General features: G+C 50.4%; 1 protein-coding gene across 1 annotated transcript in view; it reads left to right on the forward strand.

Annotated features, from left to right (window-relative positions):
• Nucleotides 1-14,396, forward strand: part of PLXDC1 (plexin domain containing 1) — a 76,968-nt gene that overhangs the window by 1,585 nt on the left and 60,987 nt on the right. Inside the window, 1 exon segment of the mRNA XM_032279254.1 lies at nt 9,690-9,868. Within this exon segment, the coding sequence (XP_032135145.1) occupies nt 9,690-9,868 (179 nt within the window).

Raw genomic sequence — 14,396 nt, forward strand, 5'->3', positions numbered from 1 at the left:
AAAAAAAAAAAAAAAAAAAAAAAAAGAAGATAGAGACCTGTGCCATACTGACACGGGTGCCCCTCGGGTGGGGTGAGGGAGGGGCTGTTGAGGTGAGTACTGTGGTTGACCTGCTGTCTCAGGGGTGTGCTGGCACCAGGCACAGTGGCAGTGGCAGTTCTTGACTTCAATGATCCCAGCATGTAGCTGAGATAAGCCTGGGTCCCTGTTGAGAAGAGGATGTGGGGGTGGGAGGGGAAGGGTGCTGACAGGGTGGGAGGTGTGGGCAGAGGGCAGTGGATCTGATATGTCGAGAGGCTGCTGGTGAGAACCACCAGTTTTCAGGGAGACCACACAGAGGGTGGCCAGAGATGTGGCTTCTAGTCCCGCCATCTCACTTGCTGTGTGACTTTGGGCAAGTTGCTTTCCCTCTCTGGACCTATTTTTTTGCATTTATAAAGTGAGGCTGTTGGCAAAATCTTTGACTCGTGTTTGTGGAATAATAAAGGATCTTTTCTAATTGCCTTTCCTTTTCATATTTGCTAGGATCTACATGGGTAACTGATACTTTCAAGAAAATCACTGCAAACAGGACAGAGTGGGATATGTTATTAATAATTTCTGGGCTCCTTTGAATCCCCAGCCTGCTGTGATCTTCTGAACTCCGGGTGTAACAGAGTTTATGAGGGAAGGATCTGATCCTTTGGCTGGGTTGGGTGAACCCTGGAGAGGGCTGGGGAAGGGGAATTAGGAGGTAACAAGGATGGGCTGGGAGATTGTGGCCAGCCCCCGGCCTGGCTGAGGGCTGCCCCTTCAGAGTCAGGTTGGGGTAGGAGACAGTTGGGGAGACCAGGAAGAGTCGGGCAGGCAGAGACTTGAATAACTTCTCTAAGTAGAAGACACCCTGTCTTCTTGGTGTTGACAGAGATTGAGCCAGGAGAAAGGCACTTTCTCTGTAGCAGGAGGGATTGAGGTTAGATTTAAGGAATCTGTAAGAAGCCAGAGGCAGCAGCTGTTGACTCCCAGTCCAGTGCCCTTTTCACAGGCCAGGCTGGACTTCACGGGCAGGAGGTCCTATAAGGAGGAAGGGGGTGTCTGGGGGGGGGCTAGATGTAGGAGGAGGACATTCTGGGGGAGAGTTGCTAAGGCGGGACAGCCTGACCTGATGGGTGGTAGAGTCCTTGTTACCAGTGGAAGGGCAGCCGGGAGCAGGACCTGAAGGGATGCTGGCATCCAGCCCCAAGGCTCTGGGTTCACTGAGCTGGTGGGGGCCCTTGGGAAGTAGCTGAGATCTCCCCTTGCTCCTGATGGACAGGCTTGTTTGGTAGAACCTTGAAACCTCATCTATCATTAGAACAGCAGCAGCAGAGAGATGGGTGGCTCAGAGATAGAGTCAGCAGGGGAGACCAGGCTGACAGACAGGAAGATGGCCTTGGGGTGCACAGCGGGGCCGGGGGGACTGAAAGTCTGGTTACATGGAACCAGAGGAGCGACCAATAGACAAACAAGAGGCAGCTAGAGTTGGCATCCTGGCCTGGGAGTCCTGCAGGAGGCCAGGCTCGGTACCAACCACTGGTCACCCTGACAGCTTCCTCCTTTCTCTGAGGAAGGTCTCCCCATCTACAAAATGAGGGCTTGCGCCAGGCTCATGCTTGTGACCCTAACACTTTGGGAGGCTGAGGTGGGAGGATAACTTTAGACCAGGGATTTGAGACCAGCCTGGGAAAAACAGACCCCATTTCTATGAATAATTTGGGTTGGGCGTGGTGGCTCATGCCTGTAATCCCAGCACTTTGGGAGGCCGAGGCAGGTGGATCACCTGAGGTCAGTGGTTTGAGACCAGCCTGGCTAACATGATAAAACCCCATCTCTACTAAAATTACAAAATTAGCCGGGAGTAGTGACACGTGCCTGTAATCTCAGCTACTCAGGAGGCTGAGGCAGCAGAACCGCTGGAACCTGAGAGGTGGAGGTTGCGATGACCTGAGATCGTGCCATTGCACTCCAGCCTGGGCGACAGAGCAAGACTCCGTCCAACAAACAAAATTAAAAATTAGCTGGGAATGGTGGCGCGTGCCTGTAGTGCCAGCTACTCAGAAGGCTGAGGCAGGAGGGTCACTTGAGCTGAGGACCTGGAGGCTACAGTGAGCTGTGATCATGCCACATAGCAAAGGCAGAAGTGAGGTTCCATCATCTTTTTTTAAAAAAAGGAGGGAAGGTTGGACCAGATTGTCTCTAGGTCTCCAATAACCTGAGACTAAAATGTGGACTTATGGTGGTCAGGCAGCCCCTCCCTCACCCCACGCATCTTCTCTAGCTCTCCCCAGACCCACCCTTTAACCCACTCCAGCTGCCACCCCTCCGATCGACAGGTGACTGGCTTCTCCTCATTCAGGTCTTAATCAGCTCAAGGGGACCCTCTTCAGAGAGGCCCACCCCATGGCTCTGTGTAGAGTAGCAACAATCCTAACCCTTTCCTCTGTCTGATTTTCTTAGTCCTTACCACATGATTGATTTTGTAAATGTCTCCCTGAAAAAGACTAGACTTCCTGGACACAGGGCTTGTGTCCCCCCAGCACTCAGCACAGTGCCTGGGACTCAGTAAAAATGTACTGAATGAATGAATGAATGAATGAGTGACTGAGCGAGTGAGTCAGAGGTGGTCACAGACCCCAGACTCTCCCCTCAAGGGACACACACTGAGCTGAGCTCGTCCTCCGTCCCTTCCCTCCACCTCCCTGCTCTTGCTTCCCTTCCCTCCCTCCCTCTTCCCTTCTGCTACCTGGTGGTACCTCCCTGCACTTCCTTTTGCTTCCTCCCTCTCCCCAGGTGAGGGTCCTCAGTGGGTCCTGGCCTGCCAGAGGAAGGGGAGAGGGTATGGTTAGGGGCTTTGTAACTTGGAGGCAGGATTTCAATTTAGGGTCCGGAGCCTTCGCTGGCCCCTCCGAAAGCTGGTCCTGTGACCCTCACAGGTGTGTTGCCTGAGGTGCAAGTTGACACACCGAGGGTGCAGCGGAGAAAGTTTCCTCATGATGGGGCAGCATTTGGGGCTAGGGGTTTTATGGGGTTTGGGGTGGGGTAACCCCGGTGTGGGAATTGTTAATTGGTTGAAGAGTGCATTTGGAAATAAAGAAACTGCATTCTCATGGTGAATCGGTCCCTCTCTGGGGGTCTTTGAATTGGCCCTTCTGCTGCTGGAATTCAGGATCTGAAATATCTTAACTCTTTTTTTTTTTAGCCGGTCTCGCTCTGTTGTTCAGGCCGGAGCGTAGTGGTGTGGCCGTAGCTCACTGCTGCCTCAACCTCCTGGGCTCAAGTGATCCTCCTGCCTCTGCTTCCTGAGTAGCTGGGACTACAGGCATGTATACCACACCTGGCTAATTTTTTAAAATAATTGTAAAAGAGATGAGGTTTTGCCATGTTGCCAAGCTGGTCTCAAACTCCTAGGCTCAGGTAATCCTCCTGGCTTGTCCTTGTAAGGTGCTGGGACTACAGGCATGAGCCACCACATCCAGCCTTTTAAAAAATTGTAATAGAGATGGGATCTTGTTATGTTGTGCAGTCTGGTCTTGAACTCCTGGGCTCAAGCGATCCTCCCACCTCAGCTTCCCAAAGTGCTGGGATTACAGACGTGAGCCACTGCACCTGACCTTAAACAATTTTTAAATAAAACCTGGCCGGGCGCAGTGGCTCACGCCTATAATTCCAGCATTTTGGGAGGCCGAGGCAGGCAGATCATTTGAGGTCAGGAGTTCGAGACTAGCCTGGCCAACACGGTGAAGCCCTGTCTCTACTAAAAATACAAAAATTAACCAGGTATGGTAGTGCATGCCTGTAGTCCCAGCTGCTCAGGAGGCTGAGGCAGGAGAATTGCTTGACCCTAGGAGGAGGAGGTTGCAGCAGTGAGCTGAGATCACACCACTGTGCTCCAGCCTGGGTGACAGAGCAAGAATCTCTCTCTCAAAAAAAAGGGGAGTGGGCCAAAGTGCGGCCTGCTTAATGCTGAATTACACCTATATTTCTGCCCAGAAGCTGGCATGTAATTCTTATTAACCCTGTGAAGACGGTTTCAGTCCTTATGTGAAACCCAGGGAAGGCAGGGGGACTTTGCTGGGTGCTCTGTGTATATTATTTTGTTAAAGAGTCAAAACCACCCAGCAAGTTTATGTTTGATTAGCCTCATCTCACAGATGAGGAAACTGAGTCTTAGAGAGTATATGTAATTTGTCTGACATCACAGTCGGTAGGTGGTAGATTCAGGGTCCAGTCTTTAGCTTGTCTGATTCCAAACCTGTGTTCTTTAACTGCTCTGATATTGCATTGAAGTTTCATGGGGAAGAGTGTTCTCAGTTCTGTGTATCTCAGGCACTCAGGGCATTTAAAGATGCTCACCTTCCCCCTTCCCTCCCTTCCCCTCCCTTCTCTTGTCCTCCCTTTTTCTCAGCCCAAGGGACAGGATGCGTCAGGGACAGGTGAGCTGGAAGTGGAGAGAGATGGAATCAGATTCACCCTCTAGTGGCTTGTCCTGGCTGCAGTGGGGGAGACTAGCTCTAGGGCATTAAGGGTGGAGGCTGACCCAGGATAGAGGCTGTGGTGACCTGAACCAGGTGGTGGCCCAGGGCTGAGATAAGGATGTCTTGGCCCAGGCTCTGGGGCCTCACAACCTGGCTTCCTGAAGTCAGCCCCATCGCCCCTTGCCCTGGAATGGGGCCAGTACCAGCTGAGGGGACTGGGACACTACCGCTGGGCTGTACCCTGCATGTTGGGGACATAGTCTCCCAGGGAAGCTCCCAGGTTCAGGCCCAGTGGCAGCTGGAGCAGGGCCCTCCAACAACCCAGCCCACACACCAGCCCCACCCTGGGGCTGCCACTGCACCCTGGGAAACAGCGGGGATTGTCGGTCACTTTTTACTGCACTTTCTGTGGTTCTGAGCAGACTGTGGAGCCAGTCTGCCTGAGTTCAGATCCTGCCATGGACTGGCTGTGTGACCTTGGGAGGTTCCTTAATGTCTTTGTGCCTCAGTTTCTTTCTTTTTTTTTGAGATGAAGTTTTGTTCTTGTTGCACAGGCTGGAGCGCAACGGTGTGATCTTGGCTCAACCTCCGCCTCCCAGGTTCAAGCGATTCTCCTGCCTCAGCCTCCTGAGTAGCTGGGATTACAGGCATGCGCCACCACACCTGGCTAATTTTTGTATTTTTAGTAGAGATGGGGTTTTACCATGTTGGTCAGGCTGGTCTTGAACTCCTGACCTCGTGATCCACCTGCCCCGGCCTCCCAAAGTGCTGGGATTACAGGCATGAGCCACTGTGCTTGGCCTGCCTCAGTTTCTCCATTTGTAAAATAGATTTAAAACTAGTAACTGTTTCATGGGGTTATTGTGGGGATGAAGGGATTAATGTGTTTAAAACTGTTGGATAGTGCTAACACAGAGCAGCATTCTGAAAGTTAGCTGTCATTTTTATTTCTCCTGTGATTATTATGACATCCCACTGGACTGCACACTCCTTGGGGCCATGAGTGAGTGAATACATGAATGAACAGTGTGTGTTCTGGAAGCTCTTTGGTAACACATGCAGATGCGTGCTCTCACACGTGTTGCTGTGGAACAGGTCCAGGGAAGATGAGGCTCTCCAGGGGAAGGCAGGTGGGGTGAGGAGTGGCCGAGGGTTGGGTAGGTGTACAACCCATGTGTGAGCGCACCCAGGGAAGGCTGAGGCTTTCGGGAGAGTCTTTGTGGGCGTGTGCATGGGCACGTGGGCCCCAGCACAGACACGTGAGCAACCAGCTGTGCTGGCTCCTTTCATGAGTTGTGGGGATGACGTCCTGTCCCAGGCAACAGGGGAGGAAGGGTGGCCAGGAAACAGATGTGGTATGGGTTAGAAGAGTAAGATTCAGGTCTAGGCCAGGGTAGGGCAGGGTCCTGGTCAAGCTCCCTCTCCATCCCTCACCCTGCCCTCTTTCTTGGACTCTGCCTCTGACCCAGGCCTGAGCCCTCTATAAAACCTCATTTATATTTCTCACTTGACGCTCATGGCAGCCTGTACAATGGGCATGATCATCAAACCCATTTTAGTCACCAGGGAGCTTAGGCTTAGAGAGGAGAACGGATGGGGCCAAGGTCCCACAGCTTGTGAGTGGCAAGACTGGGTGGAGAGGTCAACCCAGTGTCTCTTCCCTGGCCACCCCACCTGGGCCCCTCCCTGTCCTTCCCCATGCTGTAGGCCTCCAGCATCTGGCCTCCTGTCTCAGCTCCAGGTTTGTGATGACCCCTCTCTGAGCCCTTCCCCCCGTTCACTACCGCTCTATCCTGTTCTGGCTCCTGCCCAGGCCCCAGGGTGGCTTAAGACCTGGGGAGCTGGGCAGCCCAGCCCAGCACAAACAGTTCTGTCTCCAGAGACAGCTGTAGGCCGCACCCAAGAGAGACTAGACAGCCCTGGCTTGGGCCTGGGCAGTGGGCAGGCTGCCTTCCCAGCCCTGACTCAGGTCCATCTATGGGTAACTGGTGGGCATCTTGGGGAAGGGGTCTGAGGACTGTCCTCTTCCCCACGCTCTCCAGCAGCATCTGGTTGCTATTAGGGGCAGAGAAGTGAGAGGGGGCCGGCAAGGGTCCAGTAGGCGCCAGTAGCCAAGAATGACTTAATTGGATACAATGTCTAATGACAAAGCAAAGCCCCACAGCAGAGCTCTGGCCTCAGCCCCAGGCCTGGGCCTGGCCAAGCCTGGTCTCAACCTCTGTCCTTGCTAGCTCCCAGGAGCTACCCTTAGCATTCCTCCTCAGTTCTTCGGTGACGGAGCACCTGCTGTGCTGGGCATGGCAAATTTGAAGAAGGTGGAGAGAATCCTGGGGGAGCTCAAGTCGACCAGGGAGATGGGCCATAGTCGCATGGGTAGGTGCTCTAGGAGAGGGACAGCCACATCCAGGAGCTCCGGGGAGTGGGGTGGGGAAGGCAGAGGTTGAAACAGGTATCCGACACAGGGTGGGCCTGAAATGGATAAGGGTCGAAGGTGGGGAATATCAGATCTACCTATCTGATGGTTTTCATATGTACATATACACATCCATATATATACACATACATACATCTCATATATACACCCATAGCAGGTGTGACCATTAGAATGACAATATAAGGCCCAGCCTTTTGGGGGCATAAATGTTTCTGAAATTGAAAAGGATGGTTTTTGTGTTATTTATTTATTTCAACATGAAATTTCGCTTTTTTGCCCAGGCTGTAGTGCAGTGGCACAATCTCAGATCACTACAATCTTTGTCTCCTGGGTTCAAGCAATTCTCCTGCCTCAGCCTCCCGAGTAGCTGGGATTATAGGTGCCCACCACCATGCCTACCTAATTTTTGTATTTTTAGTAGAGACGGGGTTTCACCATGTTGGCCAGGTTGGTCTTGAACTCCTGACCTCAGGTGATCCACCCGTCTCGGCCTCCCAAAGTGCTGGGATTACAGGTATGAGTCACCGCGCCTAGTGTTTTGTGTCATTTAGAACTAATTTCACAGACCTGGAGCAGTGGCTTATGCTTATAATCCTAGCACTTTGGGAGGCCAAGGTGGTAGGACTGCTTGAGCCCAGGAGTTCAAGGGCAGTGTGGGCAACATGGCAAAACTCAGCCTCTACAAAAAAAAAAAAAAAAAAAAAAAAATTAGCCAGGTGTGGTGGCAAGCAACTGTAGTCCCAGCTACTTGGAAGGCTGAGGTGGGAGGATTGCTTGAGTCTGAGAGGTCGAGGCTACAGTGAGCTGTGATTGTGCCACTGCACTCCAGCCTGGGTGCTAGAGTGAGACCCTGTCTCAAAAAAAAGCACTCATTTAGCAAGGTAGAGGGAACTGGAGAGGAGATCATGGAACCTAGGAATGGCTGCAAAATGGCCTGTGTTTAGTCACTTTCCAATCCTGTGCTCTGGCAGACATTGCTAATTGATCTTGACAGTCCTTCCTGCTAAACAGAAGAGGAGCCTTCGAATTCTCAATTGAGTTCCTGTGGCCATCACGAATGGATTGGAGACGGCATATGATATGAAACCCGTTTGCCATCCTAGACAGTGTCCAGGTAGTGATAGGAGTCAAACAGTGGTTCTCAATGGGGCAAGGGAGGGGCAATTTTGTTCCCTGGGGATATTTGGCAATGTTTGGAGACATTTTTCATTGTCACAACCTGGGATGGGGAGGGGCGTGGCTGTGTTGGCATTTAGTGAGCAGAGGCCGAGGCTGCTGCTAAACATCTTACAGAGCACTGAACAATTCCCGCATAGCTGAATTATCCAGTCCAACCAACAACCCGATTTAAAAACGAGCAAAAGACTTAACTAGACGTTTCTCCAAAGAAGAGATACAAGTGGCCCACGAGCACATGGACAGATGCTTGGCATCACTTGTCATTAGGGAAGTGCCAATTTACAAAAACAACAGTGAGATACTACCTCACACCCGTTAGGATGGCTACTCTAAAAAACAGAAAATAATAAGCATTGGCAAGAATGTGGAGAGATCAGAACCCGTGCGCATGGTTGGTGGGAATGTAAAATGGTCCAGTCATTTTACTTGGAAAACAGTGATTCCTCAAAAAATTAGAATTAGAATTACCATATGAGCCAGCGACTCCACTTCTGGGTTTATACCGAAAAGAACTGCAGGCCAGGTCTCAAAGAGACATTGGTGCCCCCATGTTTGTAGCAGCGTTGTTCACAATAGCTAAAGTGGAAGCCAGACAGGCGTCCATTGACAGATGAATGGAAGCAAACTGAGGTCTATCCACACAATAGAATATTGTTCAGTCTTCAAAAGGGAGTAAATTCTGCCCTATGCTAAGACATGAATGAGCCTTGAATTTATTATGCTAAGTGAAATAAGCCAATCACAAAAGACAAATATAGTATGATTCCATTTATATGAGATATTTATAGTAGTCAAATCATCCATATAGGCTGGGGGTGCAGTGGCTCACATCTGTAATCCCAGCACTTTGAGAGCCAAGGTGGGAAAATTGCTTGAGACCAGAAATTCAAGACCAACCACCCTGAACAACATAGTGAGACCCTGCCTTTACAAAAAGTAAAGAGACTAGCTGGGCTTGGTGGTGCATGCCTATAGTCCCAGCTACTTAGGAGGCTGAGGTGAGAGGATCACATGAGCCCGGCAGTTGGAGACTGCGGTGAGCAATGATCGTACCACTACCCTCCAGCCTGGGTGACAGAGCAAGACCTCATCTCTCTCTCTCTCTCTCTCTTTTTTTTTTTTTTTGAGGCAGAGTTTCATTCTTATTGCCTGGGCTGGAGTGCAATGGCACAATCTCAGCTCACTGCAACCTCTGCCTCCCGGGTACAAGTGATTCTCCTGCCTCAGACTCCCGAGTAGCTGGGGTTATAGGTATGTGCCACCACGTCCAGCTAATTTTTGTATTTTTAGTAGAGACGGGGTTTCATCATGTTGGTCAGGCCGGTCTTGAACTCCTGACCAGGAGAGCATCCTGTGTACTGCGGAGAGCTGGTGTGAGGATTAAAAGGATATATGTGAAGTGCCTGGCCTGGATCTGGGCACCTGACTCACTACTTGTTGGGTGTCTCCTGTCCTGGTGGTCAAGTGTCTGCAAAGTCGACAACGGCATAGTGTGGGGGTCCTTGCGGGATTCCTGGGCTGGTTTCCCCTCCCGATCTTCATTCTGGACTGCTGGCACTCAGGTTTCTGTCCCCTTCTCCCAGGTCACGATGAGGGCCCAGGCTCTGGATGGGCTGCCAAGGGGACCGTGCGGGGCTGGAACCGGAGAGCCCGAGAGAGCCCTGGGCTAGCGTCAGAGCCAGACAGGACCCAGCTGAGCCAGGACCTGGGTGGGGGCACCCTGGCCATGGACACACTGCCAGATAACAGGACCAGGGTGATGGTGAGTGCCGGAGGAATGGGAGGGAGCAGTAGGGGTGGGGGAGGTCTCAGAAGATGCCCGAGGGACGCTTGTCTTACCTGCAAATCATGTATCATTTGGGGTTGGCCCTGGAGGTCAGGGTGGAGAAAAGACTCCCAGGGGTGGGGGTGGAAGCAGGGCCCAGACTGGGTCATAAAATCACAGCATCTCAGCGTTTCATAAGCTGCCTACTCCCTCCTGGGCACAGAGACATCAAATGGCTTGTACCAGGATGCACAGCCTGGCCATGGTGTTCCTGACCCTGGACTTGCCCATGACTCAGGGAAGAAAAAGCTGACGGTGGCATTGTTAGTCACATCTCAGCTGCCAGATGGGGCCCTTCCCCACCCCATTTCTGCCCCATCTATAGACTGGGGCGCAAGAGGATTAATGGCTGCTTAGCCTAAGGGCTGGGCACTCAGCAGGGGGCTGAGTAGAGAAAGCAGTTAGGGTACAGCTCCTGAGACAACCTCCCCGCCCTGGCCCAGGGCGGTTCTGGGGTGCTGGCGCAGGAGGAGAGGCCTGGAGGAAGTGCTCTCCTCTCAGCGTTTCCGGAGGCTCCTGGAGGCCTCGGTGTGTTTGGGGTGAATCTGAGAATACTTGTCCATTTCTGGGAATGGACGTATGTGTCGTGGACGCTGGGGTAGCTCCAGTGCCAGAGGATTTTATGTATTACCTGTGTGTACCTGTCTGTCACTATGGGCTGTTTGTGGGTGTTTGTGACGAGCGTGTGCGAGTGTGAGTGTGCCCGTGGCTGTGTGTAGGTGCCTGTGGCTGGGAGTGACAAGGGTGGATTCTTGGGACGCAAGAAGCAACAAGAGGACCTGCTTCTCAGTATAGATTTCTTTATTTTATGTTTTAATAACTATTTTCTTAAATTAGCATGTGCAGATAGCTAAAAAAAAAAAGGTTAAATAGTGCTAAAATCATAAAACAGAGGTCCCGCCCCTCCTCTCCCCTGGGGCCCAGCCCCTCCCCTTTCTCAGAAGGCTCTGCCTGGGCTGTTTCTACTGGAGTTTGCTCCCGTATTTCCAAGTGACTTGCTTTTCCTGTACTGCTACCTCTGTATTCACCGGGTTTAGGCCTTCCCTGCTCAGGGACATTCGGCTTGTGTACTCCCTGGGAGCAGCCTTTCACTCTGCGGCTCAGTCTTCCTGCTCAATCCATGCGCTTGGTTGTATGCTGTTACCATCACATAAATAGTGTTCACGTCTAATCCAGGCAAGGTCATATCATTGTTTCTTGTACGATTTTGTTTTTGCCTAGATCCTGGCCCCCTCTCCTGCCCTTGCTTACTTAGTGTTCTGTGCTCCATTTTCCTACACATCCCCAGCCTCAATTGTAATTTCCAGCGTGGGCTGGGCATGGTGGCCCATGCCTGTAATCCCAGCGCTTTGGGAGGCTGAGACGAGTGGATCGCTTGAGCTCAGGAGTTCCAGAGTAGCCTAAGCAACATAGTGAGACCCCCATCTCTAAAAAATTAACAATTATCTGGGTGTGGTGGCTCGCCCCTGTAGTCCCAGCTACTCAGGAGGCTCAGGCTGGAGGATTGCTTGAGCCTGGGAGGTCAAGTCTGTGTTGAGCTGTGACCTCACCAGCCTGGGCAAAAGAAGACTCTGTCTCTGAAAAAATAAAAAAGAAAGGAAAAAAAAAGATAATTTCAGTGTTGTCAAACCTGTCAGTTCCTTTTTCCCCCGAGAAACTTCTTTCCTGTCTGCACTCCAGTCTGGCCTGCCGCTCGCCTGCTGGTTCCACGGACGCCATCCTGGGGCCTCCCTTTTCCTGCATCCTGGGAACCCCTTTGTCTCCCTCTGTGCTGGATCCTCTGTTCCCTTGACCCTGTGTCTTCTCCTTCCTGCTTCATCCTTTTGTTTGTTTAGCTTCCTGGGAAAGGTTGCACAGAGGGAAAAACTCCCTTGAGAAAGTGCGCGTCTGAAAACGCCTTTATTCTGTCCTTTTGTTTGATTGGTGGTTTGACTGGATATAGAATTCTAGATTGAAAATAATTTACTTTTTTTTTTTTTTTGAGATGGAGTCTTGTTTTGTTGTGCAGGCTGGAGTGCAGTGGCGTGATCTTGGCACATTGCAACCTCCTCCTCCTGGGTTCAAGAGATTTTTCTGTCTCAGCCTCCTGAGTATCTGGGATTACAGGTGTTTCCCACCATGGCTGGCTAATTTTTTGTATTTTTAGTAGAGATGGGGTTTTACCATGTTGGCCAGGCTGGTCTCAAACTCCTGACTTCAAGTGACCTGCTCGCCTTGGCCTCCCAAAGTGCTGGGATTGCAGGTGTGAGCCACTGTGCCCAGCCTAGAAAATAATTTTCTTTCAGAAGTTTGAAGGCATCTCCCATTGTCTTCTGGCTTCTGATGTCACTATTCAGAGGCTTGATGTGATTCTTATTTTTGACCTTTGTATATGCCTGTTTTCCCCTGACTTCTCGAAGCCCTCGGGGTGCTCCCTGTAACCCCAGAATTCTGAAATTGCAATGACATGCCCTTCTCTGGCTGTTTTTGTTTACCATGCTGGACATTGGGGGATTGTTTCAATCTAGAGACTTACATTCATCAGTTCTGGAAAGTGCTTTTATTTCTTTCAGATTTCTCCTTTTTACAGTTTCTTATGGTTAGATGTCCATTTCTGGAATTTATCCTTAAATGTTTTCTTCTCTCTTCTGTTGTCCATCTCTTTAGCATTTTTTGTTGTTTATTTGTTAGTTTGCTTGTTGTTCTTCTTTCTGGAGGATTTTCTCAGTCTTATTTTCATAATGTCACTGATTTTTTCTCTACTATCATATTGTTAATTTCTTTCTTTCTCTTTTTGAGACAGAGTTTCGCTTTTGTTGCCTAGGCTGGAGTGCAATGGCACAATCTCAGCTCACCACAACCTCCGCCTCCCCAGTCAAGATATCCTCCTACCTCAGCCTCCTGAGTAGCTGGGATTACAGGCATGCACCACCACGCCTGGCTAATTTTTCTTTTGTATTTTCAGTAGAGACAGGGTTTCTCATGTTGGTCAGGCTGGTCTCGAACTTCCAACCTCAGGTGATAGCCCACCTCAGCCTCCCAAAATGCTGGGATTACAGGCATGAGCCACGTCGCCCAGCCCATATTGTTAATTTCTAAGAGCTTTTTTATTTTCAGATTTATTTTTCTTTCTTTCTTTTCTTTTTTTTTTTTGAGACTAAGTCTTTCTCTGTCACCAGGCTAGAGTACAGTGGCACAATCAAAGTTCACTGCAACCTCCGCCTCTCAAGTTCAAGCAATTCTCCTGTCTCAGCCTCCCAAGTAGCTGAGACTACAGGCACCTGCCACCATGCCTGGCTAATTTTGTATTTTTAGTAGAGATGGGGTTTTACCTGTTGGTCAGGATGGTCTCAGTCTCTTGACCTTGTGATCCACCTGCCTCGGCTTCCCAAGTGCTGGGATTACAGGCGTGAGCCACTGCCCGTGGCCAGATTTATTTTTCTTTAACAAAACAAAACAAAGCATCCTGTTCTTGTTTTGTGGATGTAATATCTTCTCTCTCTGAGGATATTAGAACAAATTTGAGATTTTCTTCCCCCCTGCTCTCTGCGTTGTTTCTGTTACTGTTTTTTCCTTGTATCTCAGGCTCTGAAATAGTTTGGCACCATGACTAAACCTGTGTTTATTTAAAAATTTGGGCAGGGTACGGTGGCTCATGCCTGTAATCCTAGTACTTTGGGAGGCTCAAGGCAGGAGGATCCCTTGAGGCCAGGAGTTGGAGACCAACTGGGGCAACATAGTAAGACCTTGCCTCTATAAAAAACATAATAAACTTTTGATATTCTGTTTATCAAAATATTATTTTTGTATTCATTTTGATTTTTAAAAATATTGCATATATATATGTGTGTGTGTATATATATATATATATATTTTTTTTTTTAAGATGAAGTTTCACTCTTGTTGCCCAGGCTAGAGTGCAATGGCTTGATCTCTGCTCACTGCGGCCTCTGCCTCCTGGTTTCAAGCGATTCTCCTGCCTCAGCCGCCTTGGGTACCCGCTACCACGCACAGCTAATTTTTTGTGTTTTTAATAGAGACAAAGTTTCACTATGTTGACCAGGCTGGTCTCGAACTCCTGACCTCAGGCGATCCCCCCACTTCAGCCTCCCAAAGTGCCGGGATTACAGGCATGAGCCACCGCGGTTGGCTGAAGTATTCTCTATCTTGATTCCTGAGTTTTGGTGCCATCTTACATGTTATACCTGAGGTAGGTGCCTCCTCACCGCACCCTAGTTTGGGCTCTGAGGTGGATCTTCAGGGGACATGGCATCACTCCCTTCCCGATCTGCCCCGTCTTCCTGATCCTGCAGAACAAGGAGCAGGGCTGCGTGGTAGGATGGTGGTGTGGAAAGCCGGACGAGGAGAGGCCCCTGATTAAGGAGACACCTGGCAGCTCATCCCCGACCCCACAGCTTTGTTGGGCTATTGGCTGAATAACTGATAACCTGCTCAGGACCAGACACACAGGTCAGAAGGATCATGT

Source organism: Sapajus apella, unplaced genomic scaffold, assembly GCF_009761245.1.
Source record: "Sapajus apella isolate SASKATOON/1434 unplaced genomic scaffold, GSC_monkey_1.0 scaffold12, whole genome shotgun sequence".
Lineage (NCBI taxonomy): Eukaryota > Metazoa > Chordata > Mammalia > Primates > Cebidae > Sapajus > Sapajus apella.